The sequence below is a fragment of the Podarcis muralis genome, chromosome 3 (assembly GCF_964188315.1).
Source record: "Podarcis muralis chromosome 3, rPodMur119.hap1.1, whole genome shotgun sequence".
Taxonomy (NCBI): domain Eukaryota; kingdom Metazoa; phylum Chordata; class Lepidosauria; order Squamata; family Lacertidae; genus Podarcis; species Podarcis muralis.
This window is the reverse complement of record NC_135657.1, coordinates 3,170,668-3,194,290: the sequence shown is the minus strand read 5'-3', so window position 1 is coordinate 3,194,290 and position 23,623 is coordinate 3,170,668. Positions and strand designations below refer to the sequence as shown.

The 23,623-nt window shown below is 47.3% G+C and overlaps 1 protein-coding gene across 1 annotated transcript in view; it reads right to left on the bottom strand.

Moving 5' to 3' along the window:
* EPHX2 (epoxide hydrolase 2) overlaps positions 1–23,610 on the bottom strand; it is a 98,262-nt gene extending 74,652 nt beyond the window's left edge. The window contains exons 1-3 of the mRNA XM_028725251.2: positions 23,431–23,610; positions 1,963–2,047; positions 557–716 (exon numbers count right to left, since the gene is read on the bottom strand). Coding sequence (XP_028581084.2) covers positions 557–716; positions 1,963–2,047; positions 23,431–23,537 — 352 coding nt within the window. The 5' untranslated portion in view covers positions 23,538–23,610. The remainder of the gene's footprint in view (positions 1–556; positions 717–1,962; positions 2,048–23,430) is intronic.
* Positions 23,611–23,623: the final 13 nt, after the last annotated feature.

Below are 23,623 nucleotides of genomic sequence, written 5' to 3'. Positions count from 1 at the left end.
TGCTTTTAAACATACAAGCAATAAACGAAGGATATCAACATTGTGAATAAATAAAGGGCTCCTTCTAAGCTCATAAAAAGTAAAGGTAAAGGTAAAGGTACCCCTGCCCGTACGGGCCAGTCTTGACAGACTCTGGGGTTGTGCGCCCATCTTACTTAAGAGGCCAGGGGCCAGCGCTGTCCGGAGACACTTCCGGGTCACGTGGCCAGCGTGACAAGCTGCATCTGGCGAGCCAGAGCAGCTCACGGAAACGCCGTTTACCTTCCCGCCAGTAAGCGGTCCCTATTTATCTACTTGCACCTGGGGGTGATTTCGAACTGCTAGGTTGGCAGGCGCTGGGACCGAACAACGGGAGCGCACCCCGCAGCGGGGATTCGAACCGCCGACCTTTCGATCGGCAAGTGCTAGGCGCTGAGGCTTTTACCCACAGCGCCACCCGCGTCCCTAAGCTCATAAAAAAGCACCCTACAAAAATACCACACCAACATTGCCGTGAACCATCGGAGGCACCCAGGTTGTGTAACAGCCACCCCTTGCCACACGAAGGAGCCATTACCATTCTCCCTGAGCACCACAGCTGCCCGCAGGAAAGCGGTATTGAAGGAATGTTCCTCCATCAATTTCTCAACGATCTGAGCCACCGAGAACTGTTTTGGGAGGGAGGCTCCAGAGGCACCAGCAGCCTTCTTACAGTCTTCTTCAAAGTCGGCCATCATCTGAAACACAGGAATACAGGAGGCTGCTTTATGACAAGTCAGACCATTGGGTCCCACTACCTCAGTGTTGATGTATGGAAGTGAGAGTTGGACCATCACTGAAGAATTGATGCTTTTGAATTCTGGTGCTGGAGGAGACTCTTGAGAGTCCCATGGACTGCAAGAAGATCAAACCTCTCCATTCTGAAGGAAATCAGCCCTGAGTGCTCCCTGGAAGGACAGATCCTGAAGCTGAGGCTCCAAGACTTTGGCCACCTCATGAGAAGAGAAGACTCCCTGGAAAAGACCCTGATGCTGGGAAAGATGGAGGGCGCAAGGAGAAGGCGACCACAGAGGACGAGATGGTGGGGCAGTGTTCTCGAAGCTACCAGCATGAGTTTGACCCAACTGCGGGAGGTAGTGGAGGACAGAGGTGCCTGGCATGCTCTGGTCCATGGGGTCACGAAGAGTAAGACACGACTAAATGACTAAACAACAACAACAACACCTCAGTGTTGTCTGCATGGATGGAGAGCAGCAGTCCAGGGTTTCCAGGCTGTATAGGTTCCCTACCCAGGGACTGAACCTGGGACCTTCTAAGGATGATCTGCCACAGATTTACGACCTTCCCTGTGTGCTCCCCTGCCACCAAACCTTAGGGAGAATTGCATTATTTATCTTAGAATCGTAGAATCATAGAATCATAGAGTTGGAAGAGACCACAAGGGCCATCGAGTCCAACCCCCTGCCAAGCAGGAAACACCATCAGAGCACTCCTGACATATGGTTGTCAAGCCTCTGCTTAAAGACCTCCAAAGAAGGAGACTCCACCACACTCCTTGGCAGCAAATTCCACTGTCGAACAGCTCTTACTGTCAGGAAGTTCTTCCTAATGTTTAGGTGGAATCTTCTTTCTTGTAGTTTGGATCCATTGCTCCGTGTCCACTTCTCTGGAGCAGCAGAAAACAACCTTTCTCCCTCCTCTATATGACATCCTTTTATATATTAGAAACATGGCTATCATATCACCCCTTAACCTCCTCTTCTCCAGGCTAAAACTTGAAACAGTTGTGCAAGAAAAGGCAAGGTCTTTCCAGCAAGCACGATGGAGAAGACAGAAATGTCTTTCGGATCCCACCGAACCGGGCCTGACGGAACTGTCCTGCTGTCTAGAGATCCCAGCGATGGAACGTTGGGGCCCATGCCTCCCCATGACATGCTCTGCCCCAAGCCAAGACCCCTCCCTCCCGCAGCCCCTCAGTCTTACCTGAGTGAGTGCCATCTGGCCCGTCATCGCTTTGGAGAAGTGTCCATCAATGCCTCCTTGCAAGGCAGCATTTTGGAAGAAATCGCTAGAAGATGAAAGCACATGCACACATACAAAATTAGACCACGGTAAGACTGGCAAATGAAACTTTGCTCCACTGTAAATTTATAATAATAATAATATGATGATGATGATGATGATGAATTGATTATTTCGGTCACAGACCAGTTCCAGCCCACATACAATATCAAGGAAGTCATAAAACACAATAGGGATACATTTGAATTTGCAAATTAGGTATAACAGGGACAATACAGATATAGCAACAGTTAATAAATATATAAATTAAAACTTAGTCGCTAACATATAACTAAAATTATCATTTGAGGCCTTAATCATTATGATAGCACAGCTAGCTAGCTAGCTAGCTAGCTAGCTAAATAAATAAATAAATAAATAAATAAATAAATAAATATTTATTATTTATACCCCGCCCATCTGGCTGAGTTTCCCCAGCCACTCTGGGCGGCTCCCAATCGAGTGCTAAAAACAATACAACATTAAATATTAAAAACTTCCCAAAACAGGGCTGCCTTCAGATGTCTTTTAAAGATAAGATAGCTGCTTATTTCCTTGACATCTGAAGGGAGGGCGTTCCACAGGGCAGGTGCCACCACCGAGAAGGCCCTCTGTCTGGTTCCCTGTAACCTCACTTCTCGCAATGAGGGAACCGCCAGAAGGCCCTTGGCGCTGGACCTCAGTGTCTGGGTAGAACGATGGAGGTGGAGACGCTCCTTCAGGTTCCCTAAGTTTTATTAATTTTAATAATATTAATATTCCACCTTTCATCTGAATTACAGAGTGGCTTACAATATAATACATATATATGAAACAAACACACCCTGAAGACTATGCAGGGCTTCCCACTTTACACCAAGGGTAGGTAAACTCAGGCCTTCTGTGGCCCCCAACTTCTCTCTGAGTGGCCCTTGCGACTCTCCAGGTCACGCCCCTCCCTAGCCACGCCCCCTTTTGCCAGGCTTGTTTCACATCCTCCTTGAGTATTTGCACCAGGCTGGAATGTGTCCTGGAACTCTGATAATGCATTTTGCTTGCCTGGACGGAAGGAGGAGGGGGCTTCTGTGCATGTCTATAGAAAGCAGCCTAGCGTTCAAAAGGTATACCGTATTTTTTGCTCTATAAGACTCACTTTTTCCCTCCTAAAAAGTAAGGGGAAATGTGTGTGCATCTTATGGAGCGAATGCAGGCTGCGCAGCTATCCCAGAAACCAGAACAGCAAGAGGGATTGCTGCTTTCGCTGCGCAGCGATCCCTCTTGCTGTTCTGGCTTCTGAGATTCAGAATATTTTTTTTCTTGTTTTCCTCCTCCAAAAACTAGGTGCGTCTTGTGGTCTGGTGTGTCTTATAGAGTGAAAAATACGGTACAGTGGTACCTCGCAAGACGAATGCCTCGCAAGACAAAAAACTCGCTAGACGAAAGGGTTTTTTGTTTTTTGAGCTGCTTCGCAAGACGATTTTCCCTATGGGCTCGCTTCGCAAGACGGAAACGTCTTGCAAGTTTGTTTCCTTTTTCTTAACACCGTTAATACAGTTGCGACTTGACTTCGAGGAGCAACTCATAGCACGCGGTGTGGTAGCCTTTTTTGAGGTTTTTAAAGACTTTGGTGATTTTTGAAGCTTTTCCAAAACTTTCCCGACACCGTGCTTCGCAAGACGAAAAAAATCGCAAGACGACAAAACTCGCGGAACGAATTAATTTCGTCTTGCGAGGCACCACTGTACATGCCTGGGAAGCCCAACCAAGCCAAGTTTCCCAGAAGCAAAAGAACATGGACCAGTGACTCATCTGGCCCAGCAGACTTCTCTAACTTTTCTCTATCCATCTTCCCCATCTATAATTTTGAAAACTTGCACCATGCCCCCTGTTGCTCGCCTTTTCTCGAAACTGAAAAGCCCCACATGTCGCCTAACTTCATGGGTCGCCACTCCATCCCCTTGATCATTCTAGGAAGGACTTTGGTGGGCCTTGCAGGGTTCAAAGGATGGGGGTATGCAGGCAAAGAGGCTTCACAAGCAGGGGAGGGAGTCCTGTGGACAAAAGGGAGTCAACTAGAGCTCAAGGACAAACTCTTATTCAATTGCATCAATGGAAATGCCAGCCAGCACCGCAGATTGAAGTTTGAACTCCAAAGCTATAAAAATGATGGCTTCACCAATCCGATTGCATTCAAAACTGTTGCAACCAGCCCTAGGACCTTAGGGTGAAGGGCGGGTTGTTAATTAAAGCAATAATAATCTTTCCAAGCATACCCTTGTAGTACTAAGATGTCAAGAAGGGAAACGGACCAAACCTCAGGTTCTTTCATCTGCCTCCTTTTCAATCAGATAATCTCCAGCCTTTGTAATTAAGGCAGTATCCACATCTCTTTGTTCCGGGCGCTCTTTGCTCAAGGGCGCATCCTGACTAAGTTTTAGCCTTTCCACGTGAAATGTACGCAATACCTTGGAAGCCGGTGCTTGGTGTTTCATAGAATCATAGAGTTGGAATAGACCACAAGGGCCATCGAGTCCAACCCCCTGCCAAGCAGGAAACACCATCAGAGCACTCCTGACATATGGTTGTCAAGCCTCTGTTCTGCTTAAAGACCTCCAAAGAAGGAGACTCCACCACACTCCTTGGCAGCAAATTCCACTGTCAAACAGCTCTTACTGTCAGGAAGTTCTTCCTAATGTTTAGGTGGAATCTTCTTTCTTGTAGTTTGGATCCATTGCTCCGTGTCCGCTTCTCTGGAGCAGCAGAAAACAACCTTTCTCCCTCCTCTATATGACATCCTTTTATATATTTGAACATGGCTATCATATCACCCCTTAACCTCATCTTCTCCAGGCTAAACATGCCCAGCTCCCTTAGCCGTTCCACATAAGGCATCGTTTCCAGGCCTTTGACCATTTTGGTTGCCCTCCTCGGGACACGTTCCAGTTTGTCAGTGTCCTTCTTGAACTGTGGTGCCCAGAACTGGACACAGTACTCCAGGTGAGGTCTGACCAGAGCAGAATACAGTGGCACTATTACAGTGGTGCCTCGCAAGACGAAAAGAATCCGTTCCGCGAGTCTCTTCGTCTAGCGGTTTTTTCATCTTGCGAAGCAACCCTATTAGCGGCTTAGCGGATTAGCGGCTATTAAAGGCTTAGCGGCTTAGAAAAGGGGGGAGGAAGCAAGAAAAAAATCGCAAGACTCGCAAGACGTTTTCGTCTTGCGAAGCAAGCCCATAGGGAAAATCGTCTTGCGAAGCAACTCAAAAACGGAAAACCCTTTCGTCTAGCGGGTTTTCCGTCTTGCGGGGCACCACTGTACTTCCCTTGATCTAGATGCTATACTCCTATTGATGCAGCCCAGAATTGCATTGGCTTCTTTAGCTGCCGCGTCAACACTGTTGGCTCATGTCAAGTTTGTGGTCAACCAAGACTCCTAGATCCTTTTCACATGTACTGCTCTCAAGCCAGGTGTCCCCCATCTTGTATTTGTGCCTCTCATTTTTTTTGCCCAAGTGCAAAGAGTGTTTTAATCTCTTTGATGCTCTTTCATTATTGCGGGGTGGAACAGGCGATAGGGAGGAAGAAAGATTAAGACCCAGTTGTTGGTGGTATCTATCTCAGGAGACAATGGAGTGTGCCTCTGGGGGTGAAGCCAAAAGGCTGTGTTGTTAGTGACTGCCGGACCCCCAAGCCTGGGAAGTGTACATGGAGGTTCCGGGCTGTTCAGACGACAAGCCCCCACTCTTGGCCTTGCCGATGTGGCCCCAAGGAAACCAGAGCAAGATGTCTGGCAGCAGGGAAGGAGTGTCCACCATCTCACACTGGGAGCCTGTTCCACTGTGTATAAATATTATGAAATGGATGGATGATAACAGAACCCTGTCCCAGGACATGATGGCTACATACTCCACCAGTGTATTGGAGGGAATATGGCTCTGAATGCATTACTGAGAATCACAGGTGTTGAAGTAGAAGAAGAAGAGTTTGGATTTGATATCCCACTTTATCACTACCCTAAGGAGTCTTAAAGCGGCTAACATTCTCCTTTCCCTTCCTGCCCCACAACAAACACTCTGTGAGGTGAGTGGGGCTGAGAGACTTCAGAGAAGTGTGACTAGCCCAAGGTCACCCAGCAGCTGCATGTGGAGGAGCGGAGACGCGAACCCGGTTCCCCAGATTACGAGACTACCGCTCTTAACCAATACAACACTCTGGCTCCACACTGAGAGGGCTCTTGGACTCATGTTCTGCTTTCAGGCTTCCCACTGGGACATCTGGTTGGTCATGAGATGGGACACTGGCCTGCTCCTACAGGGCTCATCTTACATCATGGGCAACCAGAGAGATAATAAATAAATAAATAAATAAATAAATAAATAAATAAATAAATAAATAAATAAATAACTTTATTTATACCCTGCTCTCCTCGGCCAGAGCCGGGTTCAGGACGGCTAACACCAATAAAATCACAGTAAAAACATAATGGGGGGGAAAGAGAGGGGGGGGCAATTTAAAATACAGGTTAAAATGCAATTTAAAATGCAGCCTCATTTTAAAGTAGCCGATAAATCAAGACCATAAGGGGAGGGAAACATAAGGGTCAGACCGAGTCCAAACCAAAGGCCAGGCAGAACAGCTCTGTCTTGCAGGCCCTGCAGAAAGATGTCAAGTCCCACAGGGCCCTAGTCTCTTGTGACAGCGCATTCCACCACGTCGGGGCCAGTGCTGAAAAGGCCCTGGCCCTAGCTGAAACCAATCTAACCTCCTTGAGGCTTGGGATCTCCAAAGTGTTGTTGTTTGTGGACCTTAAGGTCCTCCGCGCGGCATACCAGGCAACCCCTGTCTCTGGGTTTGGCAGCCAAGGGAGGTGAGAAACCTATGCGAGCTCATGTGCTCAGTCAATGCCCAAACAGTTCTCTGCACTGTGGAATGGAATTTAAGAAAGGAGATTTTGACTAAACATCAGAAAAAACAGCAAAAGGAGTTCGACAGTGGAACGGTCTCCCTTGGGAGGTTGTGGGCTCGATCCTTCCTTGGAAGTTTTTAAGCAGAGGTTGAATGGCCATCTGTCACAGGTGCTTTAGCTGAGATTCCTGTATTGCAGGGGGTTGGACTACATGACCCTTGGGGTCGCTTCCAACTCTAGCATTCCATGATTTAGGACAGATAGAAGAATATACTTCTTCATGCAGTACATAGTCATACTAGGGTAGCAGTGATTTATGAAGGAGAGGGCTGTCAATGGCTACTAGCCATGATGCTTCTGGTTACCAGTTGCTGCCAACCACGAGATGGGAGAGCGCTCTTGCTCATGTTCTGCTCGCTGGTTTCCCACCAGGTTTATGGTTGGCCATTGTGAGCATGGGATGCTGGACTCAACAGACCAGGTGGGCCATTGGCATGATCCTGCAGGCTATTCTTATTTTCTTATGCCCTTTGACACCAATTGCCATAATTGGTTGGTAGTGAATACAGTGGTACCTCAGGTTACATACGCTTCAGGATACATACGCTTCAGGTTACAGACTCCGCTAACCCAGAAATAGTACCTCAGGTTAAGAATTTTGCTTCAGGATGAGAACAGAAATCGTGCTCTTGCGGCGCAGCCCCATTAGCTATAGTGGTGCTTCAGGTTAAGAACAGTTTTAGGTTAAGAACAGACCTCCGGAACGAATTAAGTACTTAACCCGAGGTACCACTGTAACTGGTTGTCTGTAGAGTGTTTTCGATATGGGGGGGGGCATACAGGGCTTTGTGGGAATGGAAGTACCCTTTCTGTCCCAGTGGCTGTGGTTCAGGAAGTTACAGCCCAGTGTGGAAAGGATTCTGTCCAGTGTTCAAAACTCCCATTGTTCTAGGTGCATTTTGCATCAGGGAATTTCATTAGAATGCACACTTTCTGAGCTCTGGGCTCAGCACTGCGCATAGTTAGCAACGAGAACAAAAATCGTCTGAAAGCACTGCTCTTTCGAAGAAACCAGAGGCCTTTCTCCTGGGCATAGTTGACCAATCGGTGTTAAAGAAGGATAGAACTTTCTTTATGTACGCTACAACAGCAGCAAGAATACTTATTGCAAAATATTGGAAGACACAAGATTTACCCACTCTGGAAGAATGGCAGATGAAGGTGATGGATTACATGGAATTGGCGGAAATGACTGGCAGGATCCGAGACCAGGGAGAAGAGTCAGTGGAAGAAGACTGGAAGAAATTTAAAGACTATCTACAGAGACATTGTAAAATTAATGAATGTTAGAATGAGGTTGGATTGAAATTAAGTGGTTTCTAGCTGTAATGGTATAAAAGAATATGAAAAAAAAAAATTTATAAGTAAAAATTCAAGGTTATAATAATTTAAGATTAAAGACCTGGGTAGAATAAAGAGGGAAAGAAACTGCTGAGCTAATAAATTGAACTGGAATACAAAAAAGGGAGGTACGGGGAGGTCCGAGAAACAAGTAAATGAAAAATAATGTGATGAAAAGATTGTTTTTAACTATTTTTATTTTGTACTTTTTCTTTTTTCTTTTTCTATTTTGTAATGTAAAAATCTTAATAAAAATTTTATTTAAAAAAAGAAAAAAAAGAAAAAAAATGAAAGCACTGCTCTTTCAATGTCAAAAACAGTTCGGCAGAAAGCAGAAATCTTCCTCTTTTATAAGAAACCACAATAACAATCCGAAAAGCTGGGGGAATTAACTGGCACCTTCTCTGGTCAAGAGAGACGGGTCAGAAAGGTCTTCCTGACGGAAAAAGGGCCATTGCTCCCTGCTAAGCGCCTGCAACCAATTCATTCTGCAAGGGGCAGCGGCAGAAAACGAAACAGCCAGGGAAAGGAGTTCGCCTCCTCACCCGGGGAACCCTTCCTCCCACCTCCATGCTGCCCACAAATGAAGGAAAACAAAGAGGCAGAGATGAGCAAATGAAGGCAGAAGTGTTGAGTGGGAAGGTTGGGGTGAGATGGCAGAGATATAGAGGGGGGGAAAGGGTTGCTTTTCAGCAGCCAGGAAGATTTGGAAAGGAGCATTGGGCAAAACCAGAAAGCCACCCTGATGCGCAATCACTTCCTCAGATTCAGCAACACTTTTTCTCTTTTCTCCTTTTTTCATTTGTTTTTTCTAGCCACCTTGGGTCCTGGTTCTGGAGAAAGTCAGGAAATAAGTAAAACAGTAGTAGTGGTTATAATGATCATTATTATTTTATGTCCTCCTGCATTCTGTTGTTTGCTTCGCCTTCACATTCCCTTCCCCAGCCTTCCCAGGCAATACTGAAGGGCCTCGTTGAACTGTCCTATTTCTTTGTGTCTCAGCCCCTCTGCCCTGGGCACTGCCATTACTGGCAGCTGTGCAGTACCACCAATCTGCTGCTTGCCTGGGCTTGGGGTTTCAGCAAGTAAAAGGTAAAGGGACCCCTGACCGTTATGTCCAGTCGTGGCCGACTCTGGGGTTGCGGCGCTCATCTCGCTTTATTGACCGAGGGAGCTGGCGTACAGCTTCCGGGTCATGTGGCCAGCATGACTAAGCCGCTTCTGGCGAACCAGAGCAGCGCACTGAAACGCTGTTTACCTTCCCGCTGGAGCGGTACCTATTTATCTACTTGCACTTTGACGTGCTTTCGAACTGCTAGGTTGGCAGGAGCAGGGACCGAGCAACGGGAACTCACCCCGTCACAGTGATTTGAACCGCCGACCTTCTGATCGGCAAGTCCTAGGCTCTGTGGTTTAACCCACAGCGCCACCCACATCCCTGTCTCAGGAAGTACCATTCTCCAAATGGTGTCTATGTATTAAGTCTCATCCCTCTTTTTTTAAAAAAAAGCAAAAACAAAAACAAAAAACCAAAGGTTAAGACACATCATCAACACACAACAAGCAGATCAGCAGAAGTGAGGAACCTGTGGCCCTCCAGATGTTGTGGTCATGTCCCAGCTCCCATCAACCCTCACCGTTGGCCATGCTGCCTTCTGGGACTGATAGAAGTAGGGTGTTCAACAGCATCTGGAGGGCCACTGGCACCCTACCCCAATATAGAGTGCAAGAAGACAATGTCAGATAAATCTGAGACCCAAAGCTTTCTCAGATACCTTGTGTTGGGTACCATCCCATGCGGCCATCCCCAGATGCCATACAACCTCAAAGCATTCAGGATGGTCGGCACTTTGTGGATAACTCATGATCTCTATCCAAAAGCCTCTTTTAACTTCCCCCTTCCCCTATGTTAAACCAGGAGCAGACACTATATTTACATTTCCAAAACGTATCATTGTGGTCAGCATAAGCCATGCTCAATCCTAAAGGTGTCAAATAACCCTCGGTAGTGATTTTCTTTTAGATTTACAGAGGAAGAACATGCTGATCCTGTAGTAAACATAGCAAATCAAACATTCTAGGACTTGGGAGCCAATCATATTTCCCCTTCCCTAAGGTTATTGCTCTTAATGAAGGGTGCGAGGCTTTGCACATGAACCCAAATCATGTACTCCTGTAGCAGGGTCTATCTTCGACAGGTGCTTTAATTATTATTAGTAATAATAATAATAATAATAATAATAATAATAAATTTATACCCCGCCATCTGGCTGGGTTTCCCCAGCCACTCTGGATGGCTCCCAATAACATATGAAAAACACGATAAAACATCAAATATTAAAAACTGCCCTAAACAGGGCTGCCTTCAGATGTTTTCTAAAAGTCAGGTACAGTCATACCTTGGGATGAATACGCTTCACCTTAAATATTTTTGGGTTGCGCTCCATGGCAACCTGGAAGTAATGGAGTGAGCACATTACTTCCAGGTTTTGCCACTCACACATGCGCACTCAAAATGACGTCATGCGCATGCGCAGAAGCGGCGAAATGCGACCCGCGCAGACGCACAGTCGCGTCTTACATTTGCTTCTGGATGCGAACGAGGCTCCGGAACAGATCCCGTTCGCATCCAGAGGTACCACTGTAGTTGTTTATTCCCTTGACATCTGATGGGAGGGTGTTCCACAGGGCGGGCGTCACTACCGAGAAGGCCCTCTGCCTGGTTTAAGCAACAGAGTTCAGTTATCATTGACAGTTACCTACAATTACAATGTTCTGGTCTCCCATAAATACCCCGTTCTTCCTCCTCCCATTCTTGATGGCACATGGCAAGTTCTACTCTGGCTGCAAGTGTAGCCTTCGTTTGAAAGAAGTTCCAGAGGCTGTACTTTAACCCGCTTTTGATAGCCAGTGGTGGTGTGTAGTTTAAAGGTGCTGCCCTTGGCTTGGGAAGATCTAGGTTTAAATGAGAGTTCCTCTGAGCCATGAAAATTAGTGAGTAAACTTAGGCTAGTTGCGATCTCCTCCTAACCTACCTCACACGGTTGTCAGGGAGTTGATGTGGAGGAGCCTATGTTCCTTGGAAGAAGAGCGAGTAGCAATGTAACAAACAACAGGTGCCTTCTTCATGGCAGCACACAGTTAAACTATGCAACTTGCTCCAGCAGGAGGCAATAGCTATCATCCTAAAAAGTAAAGGTAAAGGAACCCCTGACCTTTAGGTCCAGTCATGGCCTACTCTGGGGTTCCAGCGCTCATCTCGCTTTATTGGCCTAGGGAGCCGGCGTACAGCTTCCGGGTCATGTGGCCAGAATGACTAAGCCGCTTCTGGTGAACCAGAGCAGCGCACGGAAACGCCGTTTACCTTCCTGCCAGAGTGGTACCTATTTATCTACTTGCACTTTGACGTGCTTTTGAACTGCTAGGTTGGCAGGAGCAGGGACTGAGCAACGGGAGCTCACCCCGTCGCGGGGATTCGAACTGCAGACCTTCTGATCAGCAAGCCCTAGGCTCTGTGGTTTAGACCACAGTGCCACCCACATCCCAGCTATCATCCTAGATGTCTTTAAAAGAGGATTAGACAAGCTCATGGAGAAAAGGGTTATGAATGGCTGCTAGCTATGCTCGGTCTCCACCCAGTTGGAAGCAGTGATGCTTCTGAAACACCAGGTGCCAGAAGCTGAATGAGGGGAAAGGGCTCTTGTGCTCAGATCCTTCTTGCTGGTTTCTCACAGGCATCTGGTTGGCCATTGCGAGAAAAGGATGCTGGACGAGACTGGCCAGCAGCCAGGTACAACAGACTCTTATTAAGTTCTTATGGAGCTTCAGTATTCAAGGCCAGCACTCAGCTGTGACTTGAACAGACTTGAATTTCTCTTGCCTATTTTTCCTAACTCCCCATTCTTTCACCCTGCTCTTTGATTCCTTCTCTGCACTAAATAGATTCCCTTGGCTTCCCTTCTTAGGATCCCTCTTGGGAACTCAACTTTCTGGAGCTTCTCTTTCTATATTTTTATTTGCACCCTGTTCTTCTGCTCATTGAGAACCCAGAGCAGCTGGAAGGTCTGCATTTCTGATAGAGTTACCTGTCAACTTGAGGGACGCTTAAAGCTCATCCGTTTCCGATGGTTCTGGCACAGTTGCTTCCATTAAGAATGACCTTTACTTACATAATGCATATTTATGCTAATTGGCTTCTTTGTTTGGCAGCTCTGCTTTTGTCTCATTTATTTATCATTTCAAATTATAACAGTGCAATCTCGGCCTTCAAAAATCAATGGTAATGAGGACGGGTCAAGGCTCCACGGCAGAACACCTGATTTGCATGCGGAAGGCTCCAGGCTGAATGAGAATCATAGATTCCATCTAGTCCAACCCTCTGCAATGCAGAAATCACAGCTGAAGATTCTCTGACAGATAGGCCAACCAACCTCTGCTTAAAAACCTCCAAGGAAGGAGTTTACCACCTTCCAAGGGAGTCTCTTCTACTGTCACACAGCTCTTAATGTCAGAAAGTTCTTCCTAATGTTTAGTCAGAACCGCCTTTCTTATAATTTGAAACCATTGGTTCAGGCCCTCCCCTCTGGAGCAGCAGAAAACAACCTTGCCCCATCTTCCATGTGACAGCCCATCAGATATGTGAAGATGGCAATCCTATCACTTCTCAGCCTCCTCTTCTCCAGGCCAAACATCTTCAACTCCCTCAACCATTCCTCATATGGTTTGGTTTCTAGACCCTTCATCATCCTGCTCAGCCTCCTCTGCACACCTTCCAACTTTTCAATATCCTTCTTAAATTGCAATGCCTAGAACTGGGCAGAAGACCCCAGGTGGGGTCTGACCGAGGCAGAATAGAGCGCTCAGCAGCCCCAGAATCTCCATCTAGTAATTATATCCAGTTGTGGGTCTGGCTGAAGATCAACCAAGGAATTTGGGATGAAAATACAATTTCTCAAGTCTTTTCTAGAAGAGCTTTAGTTGTTCTGCATATGGACTGTTTCATCCCTCAGGCTAAAGGCTGGGCCTTAGATGGCAGAACCTCTTGTACTGTCTTAATCCCATATCTGCTACCCTGTCCTACCATTAGAATGCAGCATGTGCTGTCTTGTTCTGTTGCATTTCAGTAATCCTCCCCTAATCCCTCTTTTTAAAGCCATCACTCATGCGTGCCTTTGAAAGGATGTCTCCTGATGTTCCCGATGGAATTTTGCACGCGGTGTGTATGGAGAATGGAAGAACGTGGTGTTCCAGATGTACCAACTCTCTTCCTTGAGGGCTTTGGATTTTCATCAAAGCGTTTCTTCTGAAAGTGGGGCTTTGTGTTTGACATCATATATCAAATGGAAGGAGCTGATCTTTCCCATCATAGAGTTGTAGGGTAGGGAAAGGGGAGGGAACATGAAGGTGAAGCAAAGCATAGAACGCAGGAGAACACTACCTACCAATTATGCCATTTGATGTCAAAGGGCATAAGAAGATAAGATAAGGACCAGGTGCACAGCCTGGGAGTCATTTTGGACTCACAGCTGTCCATGGAGGCACAGGTTAATTCTGTGTCCAGGGTGACTGTCTAGCAGCTCCACCTGGCACGCAGGCTGAGACCCTACCTGCCTGTGGACTGTCTTGCCAGTGTGGTGCATGCTCTAGTTATCTCCCACTTGGACTACTGCAATGCACTTTACATGGGGCTACCTTTGAAGGTGACCCGGAAACTGCAATTAATCCAGAATGCAGCACCTAGACTGTTGACTGGGAGTGGCCGCCGGGACCACATAATACCGGTCCTAAAAGATCTGCATTGGCTCCCAGTACGTTTCCAAGCACAATAGATAGATAAAATTTATTCGCATTAGCCAATGGCCATAGCAACATAAAACAAGCAATATATACAATTAAAAAGACAACAATCGGTAAAAAGGACAATCATTGGCTCCCAGTACGCTTCCGAGCACAATTCAAAGTGTTGATGCTGACCTTCAAAGCCCTTAACAGCCTCTGTCCTGTATACCTGAAGGAGCGTCTCCACCCCCATTGTTCAGCCCAGACACTGAGGTCCAGCTCTGAGGGCCTTCTGGCAGTTCCCTCATTGCGAGAATGAAGTTACAAGGAACCAGACAGAGGGCCTTCTCGGTTGTGGCGCCCGCCCTGTGGAACGCCCTCCCTTCAGATGTGAAGGAAATAAGCAGCTATCTTTTCTTTAAAAGACATCTGAAGGCAGCCCTGTTTTGGGAAGTTCTTAATATTTAATGCTGTACTGTTTTTAACACTTGATTGGAAGCCGCCCAGAGTGGCTGGGGAAACTCAGCCAGATGGCCAGGGTATAAATAAATTGTTGTTGTTGTTGTTGTTGTTGTTGTTTAGTCGTTTAGTCGCACTCAGGGCTGATTTCCTTAAGAATGGATGCGTTTGATCTTCTTGCAGTCCATGGGACTCTCAAGAGTCTCCTCCAGCACCATAATTCAAAAGCATCCATTCTTCGGCGATCTGCCTTCTGATGATGATGATGATGATGATGATGATGATTGCTATTGCTGCCTGCAGGATTACGCCAATGGCCCATCTGGTCTATCGAGTCCAGCATTCTCTGCTCACAATGGCCAACCATAAACCTGGTGGGAAACCAGCGGGCAGAACATGAGCAAGAGCGCTCTCCCATCTCGTGGTTGGCAGCAACTGGTATCAAGAAGCATCATGGCTAGTAGCCATTGACAGCCCTCTCCTTCATAAATCACTGCTTCCCTAGTATGACTATGTACTGCATGAAGAAGTATATTCTTCTATCTAATCATAGAATGGTAGAGTTGGAAGGGACCCAAGGGTCATCTAGTCCAACCCCCTGCAGTGCAGGAATCTCAGCTAAAGCATCCAGGTTTCCAGTAACTGGTCACAGCCATCATGACTAGAAGCCATCAGTAGCCCTCTCCTCCATGAATCTGCCTCGCTCTCTTTAGGCTGCTAATGCACCAGCACTGACTTGCCATGGTTACGTACAAAGAGTTAGGCAGGCAAGAGTGATTGTGGTTAGCAACATTAATGGACAAATGGTCTGGGCTGCTTAACCAGTCCCATTTCTCCTGCCTTCCCATACACCCATGACATGTCTCTGGGAGAGTTTCAGCTGCAAGGTTCTTCTCTTCCAGCCTCAAGCCTGGAGAGGCAGCCAGCTCATCTCTCAAGAGTGACTAGTAGCTGCTTCACTCTGCAAGCATTTAATCCACCACCAGCTCACGGGCTGCCAATCAGTTCCCAGCAGAAGTCAACTGGCTTATTGCTCCATCTCATCTTCTTGCAAAAGCTGCCTTGTGCAAACAGGTTGTTGCGTTCTATGATTCAACGGGAGTTACACTACTTGCTCAGCAACTGACTGGGCTAAACTCAATGTTATGTCTTACATGAAGAAACTGCACTCCTAACACATACAGGAGCCTACAGGTACATCCCTGATCAACTCAAGATAACTTTACAAAAGATACCTTCCGAAATGCCGCAATAAAGTACATAGGTGTTGCTTTATGCATTCCAAAGGGTACAACCTGTGGGTTAGACAGAGTGAGTGGTTTCAAAGAAAGCTGGGGTGCAGTTAGCATGAGAACACTGAGTGATAAAGGTGTTGGAAAATACGTGAAGGAAATAAAGCGAGGTCCCTGTGTTGCCTAGGTAAGAGAGATTTAGGCAGTTTTCATGCCTTAAAGGTAATGTGGCCAGCATGACAAAGCCACTTCTGGCGAACCAGAGCAGCGCACGGAAACACCGTTTACCTTCCCACCGGAGCGGTACCTATTTATCTACTTGCACTTTGATGTGCTTTCGAACTTACTCACATATAATAAGGCAGTTTCCTTATTTGCCAATAACATTTTTATTGAAAGCTTTTTTTAACCCATTAAACACTCAAAACTCTAACTCATTTATGTTGTTGTTGTTTAGTCGTTTAGTCGTGTCCGACTCTTCGTGACCCCATGGACCAGAGCACGCCAGGCACTCCTGTCTTCCACCACCTCCCGCAGTTTGGTCAGGCTCATGTTTGTAGCTTCTAACTCATTTATACAAAAATACAAAACACAATTATATAGGGAAAAGAAAAAAGAGACAGTTTCCTCTGTTCCTGTCTAGAACTGGGGCTGCTGTTCCTGCTGCTGTTTGTATTGATTGATTTATTCTAGCGACACTTTTTTAAAAGCACAAAATTCCTTTTAACTGTACTGTGATTGAAATGTGTATTAAGTTCAGTTTCAGTGCAAGTAACCTTAAGGTGCATTTGCTGGAAATGGTGGGATGAAATGATTGTAGTTTCAGACAAAGATCAATAAAATATCCCTCTAAAGAGAATGGCAAAATTGACAGGACCAAATGGCATGGGGTTTGTTTGTTTCAATAAACAGATATTTATGGTGTTTTCTGGGCACAATTAAAATCACAAAATAAAAGAGGGTGCAGTGAAATGCTCTCTCCCCCTTCTCCCTCTCCCAGTGGAAACACGTGCTCAGGTGCTTTCTTTTTTCATGTCCAAACGCCTTATAAAATTAGCCTCTCTGTGGTGTATCTGAAGTCTAAAGTCAAAGATAAGAGACGGTTATAAAAAAATGCTTTCTGTCCCTTTTGAGGACAGCAGCAGCAGATGAGAGAGATGTAGATTCTGTGCAAGCTTATCTGTTGAGTAGATATCACCGAACACAGCGGTCTGAACTTATTCCCAAACAGGCATGGAAGACACCAACTTTTGCAAACAGGGCCTGAAGGTGACATAGCATTAAGTAACCCCCATATTGACTTGGAGAGATCTTCCCCCAAATCTAGTTGAAACCAAAGGTAAGGTAAAGGATCCCTGGATGGTTAAGTCCGGTCCAAGGCGACTATGGGGTTGCGGCACTCATCTCGCTTTAGCCCGAAGGAGACAGCGTTTGTCCACAGACAGCTTTCCGGGTCATGTGGCCAGCAGGACTAAACCGCTTCTGGCGCAATGGGACACTTTGACGGAAGCCAGAGCGCACAAAAATGCCGTTTACCTTCCTGCCACAATGGTACTTATTTATCTACTTGCACAAGCATGCTTTTATATGCCTCTTGTCTTTGTCCATGGAGTTTTCATGACAGGGATACTGGAGTGGCTTGCCGGTTCCTCCTCCTGGTGGATCAGGTTTGGTCAAAACTCTCCACTATGACCTGTTCATCTTGGGTGCCCTGCTTGGCATAGTTCATAGCTTCTCTGAGTTATTCAAGCCCCTTCGCCATGGCAAGGCAGTGATCCATGAAGGGGGATCACTGGTGCTGGAGGAGACTCTTGAGAGTCCCATGGACTGCAAGAAGATCAAACCTACCCATTCTTAAGAAAATCAGCCCTGATTAGCTCACTGGAAGGACAGATTGTGAAGCTGAGGCTCCAATACTTTGGCCACCTCATGAGAAGAGAAGACTCCCTGGAAAAGACCCTGATGTTGGGAAAGATGGAGGGCACAAGGAGAAGGCGACCATAGAGGACGAGATGGTGGGGCAGTGTTCTCGAAGCTACCAGCATGAGTTTGACCAAACTGCGGGAGGCAGTGGAAGACAGAAGTGCCTGGCGTGCTCTGGTCCATGGGGTCACGAAGAGTCAGACACGACTAAACGACTAAACAACCACAACACAGGCATGCTTTAGAACTGCTAGGTTGGCAGAAGCTGGGACAGAACAATGGGAGCTCACCACCTTCGTGGGGATTCGAATTACCGACCTTCCAATCGGCAAGCCCAAGAGGCTCAGGGGTTTAGACCACAGCGCCACCTGTTCCCTGCAAAGCCAAGCTCAATACAATACCTCTCAAAACAATACCAAGTACCTACAAGTAGTGAGTTGGTGGTCACTGCTGCCTTCTGGGGAAGCAAGTTGGATAAAAAGGTGGGCTATATAAAGGCACAGATCGTGAAGCTGAGGCTCCAATACTTTGGCCACCTCATGAGAAGAGAAGACTCCCTGGAAAAGACCCTGATGTTGGGAAAGATGGAGGGCACAAGGAGAAGGGGACAGCAGAGGACAAGATGGTAGGACAGTGTTCTCAAAGCTACCAGCTTGAGTTTGACCAAACTGCGGGAGGCAGTGGAAGACAGGAGTGCCTGGTGTGCTCTGGTCCAGGGGGTCATGAAGAGGCAGACACGACTAAACAACAATATAAATGCAAAAAATGAATAAATCACAGCCTCTCATGGCAACAAATTCCATCGTTTAGCTTTGTGCTGTGTGAAAAAGTACTTTCTTTTGTCTGTCCTGAATTGTCCAGCTTTAAGCTTCCACATGTGGAGCAGGGTTTTAGTTATTAAAGGGCAGGGGGAAGTAACTCCTCTATCCACTTTCTCCACATCATGAATAATTTTATACAGTTCTGTCTTGCATCTTCTTACTCCCCTTTGCTCTCAACTAAGAAGCCCCAAACGTTGCAACCTCTCCCATATCCACTTAGCTGGGACAGTTCCAGTCTTGGACTGGATCATACCTGCTTGAAGAACAGCAACGGAAGTCTGAGCACGCAAGAGAGAAGCATTCATAATTTACTGAGAATGGGAAGAGAGCGGAAGGTCAGGTCAGGTAAAGGACCCTTGGGCGGTTAAGTCCAGTCAAAGGCGACCATGGGGTTGTGGCGTTCATCTCGCTTTTCAGGCCAAGGGAGCCGGTGTTTGTCCACAGACAGCTTTCCGAGTCATGTGGCCAGCAGGACTAAACCACTTCTGGTGCAATGGGACACCGTGATAGAAGCCAGAGCGCATGGAAACACCGTTTACTGTCCCTATTTATCTACTCACACTGGTATGCTTTCGAACTGCTTGTTGTTTAGTCGTTTAGTCGTGTCCGACTCTTCGTGACCCCACGGACCAGAGCACGCCAGGCACCTCTGTCCTCCACTACCTCCCGCAGTTTGGTCAAACTCATGCTGGTAACCTCGAAAACACTATCCAACCATCTCGTCCTCTGTCGCCCCCTTCTCCTTGTGCCCTCCATCTTTCCCAGCATCAGTGTCTTTTCCAGGGAGTCTTCTCTTCTCATGAGGTGGACAAAGTACTGGAGCCTCAGCTTCACGATCTGTCCTTCCAGTGAGCACTCAGGGCTGATTTCCTTAAGAATGGATGCGTTTGATCTTCTTGCAGTCCATGGGACTCTCAAGAGTCTTCTCCAGCACCATAATTCAAAAGCATCAATTCTTCGGCGATCAGCCTTCTTTATGGTCCAGCTCTCACTTCCATACATCACTACTGGGAAAACGATGGCTTTAACTATACGGACCTTTGTTGGCAAGGTGACGTCTCTACTTCTCAAGATGCTGTCTAGGCCTGTCATTGCCCTTCTCCCAAGAAGCAGGCGTCTTTTAATTTCGTGGCTGCTGTCACCATCTGCAGTGATCATGGAGCCCAAGAAAGTCGAACTGCTAGGTTGACAGAAACTTGGGCAGAACATCGGCAAGTCCAAGAGGCTCAGTGGTTTAGACCACAGCACCACCCATTCCCTAGAAGGTCAAGTAGGATGCCCTGAGCACCAGTTGCAGGGAATCAATCACCAGTGGGGATGGCAGCTGCACTCAGATCTTTACTGCGGACTCCCCAAAGGCGTCTGGGAGAAAAGGATGCTGGACTCATGAGCCTTTAGACCCAACCCAGCAGGCTGGCTCTTCTAAGATGACTGGCAGGAGGAATCAAGGACTGCTCACAAGCAGTGCTAATACCTGAAGGGTTGTCATATGAAAGACGGACCAAGCTTGCTTACTGCTGCTCCAAAGGGCAGGGCCAGAATCAATGGATTCACATGACAGGAAACGAGATTCCGACAAAAGTTATGAAGAGCTGTTCAACGATGGAACAGACTCCCTCAGAAGGTGGTGGTGGTTTTTAAGCAGAGGTTGGATGGCCATCTGTCAGGAAATCTTTAGTTGCAATTGATTAAGGTTTTGGGACATACTACATGTGCAGATTAGGACGCGGGTGACGCTGTGGTCTAAACCACAGAGCCTAGGGCTTGCCGATCAGAAGGTCGGCGGTTTGAATCCCCCGCAACGGCATGAAACACTTTTGCATAGAGGGCCCATTCCATCATGGGAGCCCCTACTGCCAATACGAAGCCCTGGCAGAAGTTGAAAGGCTGCCCGGGTACTGTCCTTCAACTCAGGATATTGCACAGCGATTAAGGGTAAAAGGTAAAGGTAAAGGTACCCCTGCCCGTACGGGCCAGTCTTGACAGACTCTAGGGTTGTGCACCCATCTCACTCAAGAGGCCGGGGGCCAGCGCTGCCCGGAGACACTTCCAGGTCATGTGGCCAGCGTGACATCGCTGCTCTGGCGAGCCAGAGCCACACATGGAAACGCCGTTTACCTTCCTGCTAGTAAGCGGTCCCTATTTATCTACTTGCACCCGGGAGTGCTTTCGAACTGCTAGGTTGGCAGGCGCTGGGACCGCACAACGGGAGCGCACCCCGCCGTGGGGATTCGAACCGCCGACCTTTCGATCGGCAAGCCCTAGGCGCTGAGGCTTTTACCCACAGTGCCACCCGTGTCCCATGATTAAGGGAGTGAGCTACAAATGAGGAAACCTCAAGCTCAAGTGCAACCTCTACCAGGAGCTTGCTAATTGGCTTCCGGAAGCCCACTCTTAAGAACCAGAATGTGACTTAAGAGCGTGGCTGCTGGATCAAGCCAAAGTCTCTTCTAAATCCATCATCGCATTCTAACAATGGCTAATCCAGCAATAGGAGCACTCTCCCCATTTCTGGTCCCCGGAAACTACTATATTCCAAGACCAGAGGCAAAGAGTTGTTCTTTTGATAAGAGTTGGGCAAAGCCTGTGCTAGCTGGATTACAAGCAACCTGGTTTTCTTGGCAGAGTTCAGCATATACCTAGGGATGTTGCAAAACATCACAAATGGTTACTACACCTTGTGGGTGTAAATTCCACAGCTGAATTGCAATTATGAATTGCAAAAGGGACGCGGGTGGCAGTTCAAAAGCACATCAAAGTGCAAGTAGATAAATAGGTACCGCTCCGGCAGGAAGGTAAACGGTGTTTCTGTGCGCTGCTCTGGTTCGCCAGAATCAGCTTGGTCATGCTGGCCACATGACCCGGAAGCTGTCTGCGGACAAACGCCGGCTCCATCGACCTATAGAGCGAGATGAAAGCTGCAACCCCAGAGTCGGTCACGACTGGACCTAATGGTCAGGGGTCCCTTTACCTTTACACCTTTTGGGTGTAAATTCCACAGTTGAATTGCAATTATTACAAAGTTAATAGCATCCTACCATACTGGTTTGTTGCCATGGTTATGCATGAGGATCACAGTGAAGTGCAAATATATATGTGTATATGCACGCTTCTTCTCCTGTTTACCAGCTGCCTCAATTTCCATCACGCCAAATTTTAGCTTGCAGGGCTCCTTGGTGCAGACACCTGCCCTCTCTTGCATTCTGCAAGGCACCATGCACATTTGACAGCAACAGGAAACCAAGCCTTTGGTGTCATTGGCCCAGTCCTGCGGAATGCTCTGCCACTAGAGATTCAGCAGGTGCCTTTTGTGCCAGGTTTAAGCACCTGCTGAAAACTTTTCCATTGTGCCAGGCCTGTGCAGGCAATTAAGACGACATCTTTGTACAATGGTTAACTCATAACTTTTCAGTGGGTTTTACTGTACGCTGTCTACCGTATTTTTCGCCCTATAGGACGCACTTTCCCCCCTCCAAAAATGAAGGGGAAATGTGTGTGCGCCCTATGGGGCGAATGCAGGCTTTCACTGAAGCCTGGAGAGCGAGAGTCAAACAATTCCATTAAACACCTCAAGGTGCAAACATATCTCAGAGTCCTAAATGTGGGGTGTTCCCCACAGAGCCCTGGTCTCCCATCTTCTAACACCAATGCTCAGGACACTGCCTACATGACAAGAGACTTGAAACACCTCTAAGCATGTGCAGAGTGCAGCAACTGCCCTGCCAGCTGCTGGGGGGCACATAAGCCTGGGGTTTTAATATGCTTAATGAACTTGTCTCTCTCAATCTGACTCTCAGGGATGTCCAATACAGTCAGCAGAACCTCTATCTATCTATCTATCTATCTATCTATCTATTAAAATTGATTGATTAATTGATTGATTGATATACCACTCCTCCCCTGAAGATCACAGGGTAGTTTGCAACCAAACAAACATGTGGTAAAGGATTAAGAAACGGGTCCCCCAATGCACGTTTGGGTTCAAAGCAGGTCCTGGGTCCAAAAAAAGCCACAGGTACCATTTCTGTAAAGCACTGTGTGAGCGTAGCAACGAACACCTAAGCATGTGCAGAGCGCAACAACTCCCCCTGCCACCACTTCTGAAGGCTTTCTGGCACCAATGCCCAGGGCACTCACTTCCCACAAGGAAGCTTCTGGGCTCAGGAAGCTTCTGGGCACGTGCAGAGCGCAACAACTCCCTCGGGGCCACCACCACCAATCCCAAAGGCAACCGCGAGGCAGCACCACCCGGCCCCTCTGTTCCAGGGTTATATTATGTAACAGCTAAGAATTATTTAGTTATAATTAATTAGTCATTCACGATTATATGATTACGTGGAATTGATTACTATTCCAGTATCCAACTATAATTAGCTAACTATATGTGATTATATACAGTAGGGGGAAACCCAGCCAGAGGGGCAGTGTATTAATAATAATAACAATAATAATAATAATAATAATAATTTATTTAAAAATAAACAAATTATTATTACTATTAACTATTATTAACTATTATATTATATAAACATTATTGTTCATTTATTTTTGAGTACACACGGTTCTGTAATTCTTTATCATTTAATTATCAATTAAAGAAGAGCGATCATTAAATTGTGATAATTATCACGAATATCCAACGAGTGGATCTCTCTCTCTCTTTCTGACTCCCCAAGACATTCAGCGCAGCAGCCTCTCTCTCACTCGCGCGCGGCCGGGCGCGACCAACAACACACAAACGCACACCCGAGAGACGCGGCGGCGGCGGCGGCGGGGTTGTTTTTTGCGGTTGGCGTCGCCCCCCGAGCCAAGAGCAGCAGTCGGGCGGGCGGGTTTGCCTCCGCCCCCTTCGCCGCCGCCGCCGCGTCCTCCCCTCGCGGCCGGCTACCCACCCGGGCAGGCCCAGCGACGGCTCCAGCTGCCGGAAGACTCCCGGGAGGCCGCTGCCGAAGAGGACGCCGCCCAGGTCGAAGAGCACCGCCCGCCGCTTCGCCGCCATCGCCTCCCGAGCCTGAGACGCTCTGAGGGAAAAGAGTCTCTGAGGAGACTCTGAGGGGAAGGCGAGGCCACGCCCACCCGCCGAGG